At 41.0% G+C, this 10,420-nt stretch overlaps 1 protein-coding gene across 1 annotated transcript; it reads right to left on the bottom strand.

The window, feature by feature from the left end:
• Nucleotides 1–4,483: 4,483 nt before the first annotated feature.
• LOC102959985 (olfactory receptor 51Q1-like) lies at nucleotides 4,484–5,458 on the bottom strand. Its single transcript, XM_007092242.2, has one exon. It carries the CDS (start codon nucleotides 5,456–5,458, stop codon nucleotides 4,484–4,486), a length of 975 nt encoding a protein of 324 aa, XP_007092304.2.
• Nucleotides 5,459–10,420: the final 4,962 nt, after the last annotated feature.

Below are 10,420 nucleotides of genomic sequence, written 5' to 3'. Positions count from 1 at the left end.
ACCACCATCTAATGGCCTTCCACCCTAAAAATTTATGTACTAAGAGACTCTGAGATTGAGGAACAGTTGATTAAATTCCCTCATTTTAGGCATAAAGTAAAATAGGGACAATCTCATAATGCCCAGGTTTTAGATCCTAAGACTCCTAGCAAAAGACCCAAATTCTCTCTAGTAGAATCTCAGACCCTATTTTTAGGGTTTAGTAGGTCTGGGGTACTGTACCTGGTTATTCCTGTTTTTCTTTTCTCCCTTCCCCTTAGCCTTCAGTAACCTCAGCATGCCATGTGATGGGAATATATATAAATGTTTGTTTATTTTGAGAGAGAGAGAATGTGTGTCCATGTGAGTGGGGGAGGGGCAGAGAGAGAGGGAGAGATAGGGAGAATCCCAAGTGGGCTCTATGCATCAGTGCAGAGCCTGATGTCGGGCTCACTTTCACGAACCCTGAGATCATGACCTGTGCTGAAGTCAAGAGTCTGACCGACTGAGCCCAGGCACCCCATGATGGGTCTATTCCTTGACCTTCCACCTCTTTCAGCCCTGTCAGCATGGGGCTCATTGTTCCCCTTTATCTGCCTATGGCTCTCTAGGGTTTCCCAGAAACCTTTAGTCAAACGAGAAGGACCATTCTCACACTTCCTAAGGGACACAGGTCTTTGTGTAGAGTGGATTGACAGGGCTGGGTTAGTTGATCAGTAAGTGGTCTCATGTTTTCAGTTTCTCTTACTTCCAGGCCTCCAATTACAATGCAAACGTTTTCCTCACCATAAACTATTCTTCTGGACTTCATCCGGCTCATCCCATTGTGGTGACCTTTTTGCCATGAATTACTAGATTACATGTCCACTAATGACAGCTTCTGTAAAGTCAAGGTGACTGGTTATTTCTTACAACTGCATACACATCTACAATTATCTTGAAATAAAAAGTTTTATTTTTAAAAGTATATGCAAAATGCAAGCCCAAATTTTGTATTAGGTTTAACAGGCATGCAATTCATCTGAACTTTGGAAACTCTGCTCTTCAAAACACGTTATTAAGAAAATGAAAAAGCAAACCAATGACAGGGGGATGATATTTACAGTACGTATATCTCATAAAGGACTTGTATACAGGGTATAGGAAGACATTTTACAATATGATAAAATACAATGCAGTTAAAACCACAGTGAGATAGTACTTAACAACCTCGCATGACTAACATTTAAGTGACTGACAGTGTTAAGTATTAGCAAAGATGTCACGTATTGCTGGCGGAAATATAAAATAGCGTGAGTGCTTTGGCAAACGACATGGCAGGCACAGCTAGATATTTACACAGGAGAAGTAAAAGCATGTATTCACATAAAAAGTACACAGCATTGCTTTTTCGGAATAGCCCTAATATGAAACAAGCCAAATGCCCACCAGCAGGTGAATGGATATGCAAAATTGTGGATATCCATATGATGAAATATCACTCAGCAATAAAAGGGAACAAACTATCCTACACAGAGAGACATGAATGAACCTCAAAAACATGGGGAGCAAAAGCAGCCAGGCACAAAAGACTACTCTGGATAATTTCATTTATATGAAATTTATATACAAAAAGGGTCAAGAATACCATCTTCTGAATTTTATGAAATACACACTTCTGTATCCCAATGGGACTCGTATAGTCGTTTAGATCCTAGGCAGTGAGTAACTTATGCAGAAACATTTAACATTAGCCAAAAAAATTTTTCAGAAAGCAAATCTATTTTGAATTCTTAAACATATCATGTGATTTCTTAAGTCATGAAGACCATACACATACATATATGCACACACACAAATAACAGTTTTGTCTAGGGACAGGAAACAGAAAGCCTGAACAAAGAATAGGAGCAGAATTCTTCATTTAATCTTTTTTTGGTTCCAGTTAAATATTGGCTGTTGTCTGAGGTTCTGGACATAGGTGGCCATAAAATTCAGTTGATAGAGAGCTCTCATTAAGAGATTACTTAAAAGGCAGAGATAATTCTCAACAGCCACTGCAAAGACATCATGCAGAGACACAAGCAACATAAACCTGGCTGGGAGTCAATGCATGCCTTGTCTTCCATTACTTAGCCTACATTTTATAACCCAGACAGTCAGCCAGACCATTCACTGGTCATGGAAACACTTATTTTGCCCAAGAATTTCTCTTTGTGTTTCCAAATGCATGTCTCTTTATAACCGAAATATTTCTACTATCTTCTACAGTTGACCTTAATTTTATAGTTCTAGAAATACAGGCCACAGGTAGGAATAGTTGATTAGGGCAACTGTAACAAAGTGCCACAGACTTGGTGGCTGAAACAACAGAAACTTACTTTCTCACGACTCTGGAGGCCTTGCACAATTTCTCACCATACTGGTTTCCTTTGAGGCCTGTCTCCCCTGGCTTGTAGATGGCAATCTTCTCCCTCTGTCATCCCATCGCCTTCCCACCATGCTTGTGCTGATGTGTGTCTTACTTGCCTCTTCTTTGCAGGACACCAGCCATATTGCACTAAAACCCATCCTAATCTCATTTTAATTTAATTTCCTCTTTGAAGACCCTATCTTTACAGTCACATGCTAAGATACGGGGACTTAGGATTTCTAAATATGAATTTTCAGGGGACACAATTCAGCAATTCAGCCCATGACACTGACAGATCTCACTGTCCTGAATTGAATTTTGTTCTGTCGCCTCCACCTCACAAACCCACCCTCCCACCTGGGAAAGTCTTGAGAGGGAAATGGTAGCATCTGTGCATGTGGACAATTACCATTTAACCCCCCTGATTCTTATTCTCATGGAGTTGAGAACACAGATGCTTCCATAGATGTTCCCATTCACAATCCAGAGTGTAACTTTTGGGAAGGGAGATGGAGAAAACAATTCCTATAAACCTAGCACCTTGGTGATACAAGCCCATATCTTCTACATACCACGTTTCATTGGAAATTCTCAGCCTTTTGAGCTGGATATTATTAGCCCAGTTTTAGAAATCCAAAAAATGGATTCAGAGAGTTTCATAAGATGGTCAAAATGTCACACAATTATTAATGAAAAAAAGAGATATTATTAAAGGTGTCATGTGATCCTCTTCAAAACCAGGCATAATCCCAAGACTCTTTCTCCCCTCATGATGTTTTGGGAAATTCTCAAGCCTGTAACTGTCCACTGAAAGAAAAGTCTTCTTTGATCGATATTCCTACCAATTTCTTTGACTTTTTTTTTTTTAACATTTGGATTTCCTGGTCCTAATTTCCCCTGTTCTGAGATTGCACATGGCACCCATTTTACAATTTATTTCCCTACGCCAGCTGATCTTTGGTCCTCTGGAGAAACATGCTAACTTCTAGGTTCTGGTAAAGAAAGTGGGAAAATAAGGCGGGGGAGGGGGGAAGGATATCGGTGGAGAAAGACATCCTTCCCCCACTTGCTCTCTGCCTTTTGCTTCCTAATCCTACCCTCCCCACTACACTCCTATTGAAGCCCTGCCTATGTTGATTCAAATCTAAGACAGTCCTCATACTGGCCACCTGCACTATGGGTTCAGTAATCAGAAGCTGTGACCACAGTTATAGCTGCCTTTCTGTGACTACAGTGATAGCTGATATTTCTGAGAGAGCCAACCTGGTTTCCACAAAATAATGATCAAGTAGGCCATATTCTTTCTCTTGGAACCTTTTCCAGTACAGGATTCGCCAAAGGGAACTTTCCCCTGACAGTTTGAGCCACATTAAGGACATTAAATTTTTAAAAACACAGTCTTCTCTGGTCAGAAAAATGAGTTCCTACTCCCCCAAATACTATCTGTAGACTTACTTGAAGTTTTAATTCTAAATACTAAAGGACCTGTCATAAGGTGAGAGTGTTATTCTAACTGTGGGAGACCTAACCATTCCACCCCAATCTTCTGCATGTGTTCATTTGACCTGCTGAAATCATGTTGATTAAATAAATCTGAATAGCTGAGCATCTTGATTTGCATCCATCCTCTCGGGAAGATTTACCACTTTTTTATTTTTTACTTTTTCGGGAGAAAGTTGGGGCGTGTCTATGAAGTAGGGTGAGCCAGGGCAGTGGAGCTAGAGTCTACCTGGATGCCTGAGTGGAGCTGCCTTAGCAATGGGTGGCGGAGGCAACAGCGAAGGGATTCCTTCAAATGTAAGTAACCAAGCCCATGGGAGAGAAGTATATCCAGAAAGGAGGATGAAATTTACATCTTAACTCAATTAATGAAGCCCACTCCACTGGCAAGTAAATGTGCTAGAATCTTATCAATTCAGATCTACATCTCTTTTAGGTAGGATATGTGCTGCTAGGTTCTCCAAAACAAAAATTTGCAAAAAGACAAGACAATGTCATACGGCCTTAACACAGGATGGCATATTGCTGTAAAGTCATCATTTCTCATTCTGACCGTACCCTCCCCATAAGCCTGTGACTCTAATTCCTGAGTAATTTAACAAATTCGTTCTTTCATCTTAAGCACATATCTCTTTGGGAAAGGAGGCAGATAATTCCCTGACGGATCTGCTTAGTCTTGACACTGTAAATGATGGGGTTCATCACAGGTGGTGCCAACAGGTAGATATTGGCCATGATAACGTGGACCAGTGGAGAGGCATGCTTGGCAAATCGATGAGTCATGGATACTCCAACCATGGGAACATAAAGGACCAGAACAGCCAGCACGTGGGATAGACAGTTATTGAGGGCTCGGAACCGCTCAGTCCAGGAGGCTGTGCCCAAGATACTCTTCAGGATGAATGTGTAGGAGAGCACAATGAGCAAAGGGTCCATCACAATAATGAGCAAAACAAGAGCAAATCCATACCAGCTATTGACCCGGATGTCAGCACAGACGAGGCGGATCATATCCTGGTGGAGGCAATAGGAGTGAGAGAGAAGGTGGGAGCGGCAGAAGGGCAGGCGCTTGAGTAGGAAAAGGGAGGGGAGAACAGCCAGGACACAGCGGCAAATGATGGCTAAGCCGATCTTGCCAATGACTTCACCGGTGAGGGTGGAGGCATAATGCAGAGGGCGGCAGATGGCCACATAGCGATCAAAGGACATGGCCAACAACACAGAAGATTCCATAAAGGAGAATGTATGAATGAAAAATAACTGTGCAAAACACGCTTCAAAGCCGATCTCATCAGCATTGAACCAGAGGAGCTGCATGACTGTGGGCAGGGTGGTGAGGGTGAGGCCCAGGTCGGTCAGGGCCAGCATGGAGAGAAATAGGTACATGGGCTGGTGGAGGGATGGCTCCTTGCGGATGACCGTGAGAATGGTGGTGTTACCCATGATGGAGATGGTGTAGAGGCAGCAGAAGGGGATGGAGATCCAGATGTGAGAGGCCTCAAAACCAGGGATGCCTGTGAGGATGAAGTAGAAGGGTGCTTGGGTGCTGTTAGTCACCTTGGACATGACCGATGAAGGTAGCTTCATGTTGCTTTGCTCAAAGAGAATCAGAAATATGAGAAATAATCTTTGTCTTTACCTCATTTGATCTAAACTCTATTCAAACAAAGGTTCACAGTTGTTGAGTGTTAGGTAAGGACAGATTCAAGAGCTCCACTGTTACTGTTCCTCAGCCTGTCTCTGGATAGTTTGCTTCCACACCACTCAGATTCCCTCAATAACGCAACACAAATGAAATCATGGGCCACCTCCTCGTTTATTTTTTACCGATTCTGTTTTCCCCACTCCTTTTGAGTTCTCAGTGCCCTAGAATCTGCCTGTCATCCAGTCATATCATCAGCACTGTTCTCACAGCGACTGAAAATGAACTCGTACACACAAATGTCATGGCTAAAATCAGGTCCTTCTCTTTATTATCTGGTGTTTCCTTTCAAATTTGCCTTTGACTATTCTAACAGTATCCTCACCTGTTTCACCTGTTCTAAAGGAATCACCAAGTCTTTCTCTGTCATTTACTTTATCATATACTAAGATCATTATTCTTCTTGATCAGCCTTCATTTCTCACCTGCCTTCTTTTTCTCATTACTTGATGTCATCTGTAACTAGGCTTTTCTTGATGCAGTATCCAAATATACCTGGAAGCCAAGGGCAGCGTGCACAGGAGAGGAGAGAGGGGAGAGCCCAGATGAGGACAGCCACAGTCTATGGCAGGCACTCCTCTAAGGCAATTACCTACAATAGTTCTTTTCCACCCCTAGCAATAGCCATCACCCCTCCTTTTTTGCCTGAGCACCGAGAGAGTGTTACTTGTGATTTCTCCTGTGTGGTGGTGCCCACATCACTATCTGCAGCTTCTGCTTTCTCTGTTTGTCTCACAGAGTAGCTCTGTTATAAGGTCCTGCAAATCTCTGGGCTGGAATGTAAGGATGTGTGGCAGGTCCCCTCAGGAGTACACGAAGAGGCATCTTGAGACCTGGGGTTCCACTGGGATGCCAAGAAGTCAGCTTTGTCCACGAGAGTCTCTGTGCCCATGGTCCCCTCATAGAGCCCCAGGTGAAGACACCACGCTGAAGTATTGTTCTTGTGGCTTGTTGAATTAGATTGGAAACTACATGCATGAGAAGCTTCCTCCTATCAGCATTAGAGGCTGGGGCAGAGATTTTGGCAGGGGCCAGAGAGCTGCCGGTCAAAGGAATTTTGTCCACCACTTTCAAGGAGCATTCACCTGGCAGTGAATGTCTGGAAAAACAGATAAGTTTTTCTATTATGTTTATAAAATAAGTGAATGGTGAAAGCCATTTCAAACTGAAATAGGAAAGAAGATTAGTCCCTTATTGGTCATTTGGTGACTCACTTCACTATCACATGAAACTAAATTTCAAATAGATTAAGTTATAAAAGTCAATCAGTAACAAGAAAAATAGAGAAAACCATGTAAGCATTTACGTAGCTCATTGCAGAGGACTCTATCCTCAGCAGAAGTGGTCAAAAATGACAAAGGAAAAGATGAGTGGATGTGAGCGCAAAAAATTAAGTCTTTGTAACAGAAAATAATGAAATTTAAAAACTTCTAAAAACATGTTTAAAAACCCTACCATAGAAGGAATTGATATTAAATACAGAAAAATGAAAAGTATTAATATTTATCAACACTAATACCACAATAGGTTACCAGGAAAGACAATGACAAAGTTCACAACAAAAGGAGAAACACGGCTACCAACAAGCATATTACAATATGCTTTACAAGACAGGATGTAAACATGAGATCATAGAATCAGTGTTTTTAACCTTTCAAAATAGTCAGAGCTCTTTTTATGATAACGTGCTGTGCAGATAAGGGCATAACCATGCAGAAATCTTCGTGCTTTCCTGATGGAAGTGGAACATGTTCAGGTTCTGGAACACAATATGACTACCATCGCCACTTCAGGGGTGACTGTTCAGGGGCAACTGGGTGGCTCAGTCGGTTGAGCCTCTGAGTCTTGATCTTGGCTCATGTCACAGGATCTTGTGTTTGGCGGTTCCACAGATCCATCCTGGCATGGGGCTCTGCACTGACAGTATGGAGCCTGCTTGGATTCTCTCTCTCTCTCCCTATTTCTCTGCCCCCATATGGCTCATGCATGCTGTGCACACATGCTGTAAATAAATAAAATAAATAAATAAATAAATAAATAAGTAAATAAATAAATATCATGCTTTAAGTCATATAATTCACTTCTGGACAGAATGGTAAGGAAATCTGGACAGAATAATAAGGAAAGCATTTTAAATGAGAATAACAATTTGGGATGCCTGGGTAGCTCAATCCGTTAGGCATCCAACTCTAGATTTCTACTCAGGTCATGATCTCATGGTTCCCAGAAATGAACCCGACATCAGGGTTCTGCGCAGACAGCATGGAGCCTGCAAGGGATTTTGTCTCCCCTTCTCTCTTTGTCCCTCCCCTATTTGTGCTCTCTCCGTCTGTCTCTGTCTGTCTCTCTCTCTCAAAATGAAAAATAAATGTAAAAAAATGAAACAACAATTTTATGCTAAAAATATGTTATTAAGCCTTATAGGTAAGGATAAAAAAACAAAAAGGACCAAATGTGTGTGTGTGTGTGTGTGTGTGTATAAGTAGGCATATAAGTCCTCTACATATCATGATCAATAAAATAATAAATATTCTGTGACCACATTTGTTTTCCAAAGATGATACTTTAAAATTTGAGTTATAATGTGATTTAAATAGCAATTTGCTTACTTGTGTGGTTCAGTGCTAAGAGCCTGTAGGAAGTTGGCACAGAGTTATGGAATGCTGCCTGAATGCAAATGTGTGCAGTGTGTGTGTGTGTGTGTCCAGGGTGGTGGCGATGTACCCTCACTAGTACAGAGAGTGGTAGGTAATTAGTATAGTTTTAGACATACTGAGTTTGAGGTGATGCTAAGCCATATTGATAGAGATGACAGTTCGGTCATCTCTAAAGATCCTGGAGAACAAGAGAATTTTAACTGGTGGATATAGATTTGAAGTTTTATGTACATTAGAGGTAATTGATGCCATCAGAGTCACTAAAATGGCTGGAGAAAAATAAGAGAAAAGGGAGGAAACAAGGGGTTCAGAGAGATTCCTGAATATTGTGCCCCTTGACAAGTGTGTGACGACGGGCATTTCACTTACTACTTTGAGCCTAAAAAACCTAACTTTTACATTTATATAATGTATCTTTCTCCTGGGGCTGGTGTCATGATTTGATTCCATGACTTGAATGATCCAGTTATCCATGGTTGCTTTCCGACTCCATTAATAACAATAATGATGATAATAGCACCAAGAGCAATGCTGAAGTAATGAGGGTTAGGCAGATTTTGTGCTGAGTGTTTTGTTGTTGTTGTTGTTTGTCTAAGCCTGTTATGATTATCTCCCTTTGGATAAAGGAAAGTTAGAGCCACGGGAAATGTGTCATGTATGTTTTGAATGCTCTTCTGCAGGTACCAAAGCAGGTTGTCCTCAGCAGCAGATGATTGTTGTTATTCTAGTGTATTTGTTCTTTGATTCCCAAATAAAAGTAAATGACATTTTAAGGCAAAGACATCTTTTCTAATAAGCTAGTCTTAAAGGTAAGTCAGGGGGAGTTATTGAATGTGATCCCCCAACTTGAGCAAAGATGAGAGTGTAGCCCTTTGACAACTGATGTGGGGCACATCAGAAGTGAGTTGTACTCTAAAACCAGATTCAACTCACTGGTATCCTGCTTAAATATGGTGCGAAAACTGGGCCCCAGGCTACTGATGACAATCCACCGAACGTAAGAACAGTAGTTGAGGCATACCTAATAGTTAGTAAGATACATATTTAAGAATTTATTACAGAGTCTTTAAGAGGTTAAGGTTTTCCTAAAAGATTATAAATCTATATGCAGTTTTGAGACTGAATTCTCTCTATTCTTCAATTGTTTCTGGTACTGAGGACAATGTGTCACAATTGTGTTGAGTGTCTGAGAGGTGAGAGGAGGGATTTAAAGCACAGGACATACCTTAGATCTACCAGGAGAGGTAGTGACGTGGCCACACCCCTTCTGTGTATACACACATGTGGTTAATAGTTGAAAATAGCATAGAATAACGTACGTTAAGAACAATCAGCACACAAAATGTAGTGTTTCTTTATTTACATTGAGATGTCCTTATCACAGCCCTGGTTCCTTACCCTTTACTGATACTGTTTACAGTTTTACTGAGAAAACTCCTTCATGTTCCTTTATCAAAGGTATTCTTGCAAACCTCAGGCAGTTTACAAGTGTTTTCTATTTAATATTCCTTAAAATGAGTTTATGGAGGTATAATTATGCACACTTTACAAATGAAGAACCTGCGATTCCAAAGAGTTAAACTTTCTCAGCTCATTTATTAGCAAGTCATGGTGATAAATCAAAGGTACCCAACCCAGTAGGAGCAAGGTTTGAGCCAGCTAAGATGAAAACATCTAGTTATGAACAAATCTCTGTTGTTGCTATGCATTCACACTCTTAACATTCAAACTCTTGTTATGCTTATCTGCAGAGATTTGTTGTTTGTCCTGCCTGCATCTATTATCTTCTTGGAGCAGTAGTTTCTGTCTCTCTGAATCGTGATTGCACCATTGAGTTTGAGTGCACTCTGCATCAAAAGTCAGTTCAACAGTTTCTTAAACCCCTGAACTGACTTTCAGTGCAGAGTGCACTGAAACTCAACAGAAGACCATGGGGGAGGGGAAGGAAAAAAAAAAGTTAGAGAGGGAGGGAGCCAAACATAAAAGACTCTTAAAAACTGAGAACAATCAGAGGGTTGATGGGGGGTGGGAGGGAGGGGAGGGTGGGTGATGGGTATTGAGGAGGGCACCTGTTGGGATGAGCACTGGGTGTTGTATCGAAACCAATTTGACATTAAATTTCATATTGAAAATATCTAAATATAAAAAAAATTTCTAAGTGATTAGAAAAAAAATATTTAAGTTGAAAAA

This window comes from Panthera tigris, chromosome D1 (assembly GCF_018350195.1).
Source record: "Panthera tigris isolate Pti1 chromosome D1, P.tigris_Pti1_mat1.1, whole genome shotgun sequence".
NCBI lineage: Eukaryota > Metazoa > Chordata > Mammalia > Carnivora > Felidae > Panthera > Panthera tigris.
Note: the sequence above shows the minus strand (reverse complement) of the source record. Positions and strands in the feature narration are given on the sequence as shown.

Excerpts from the sequence above, each read along its gene's own strand:
- LOC102959985 (XM_007092242.2), bottom strand. The coding sequence starts at position 5,458 with ATGAAGCTACCTTCATCGGTCATGTCCAAGGTGACTAACAGCACCCAA.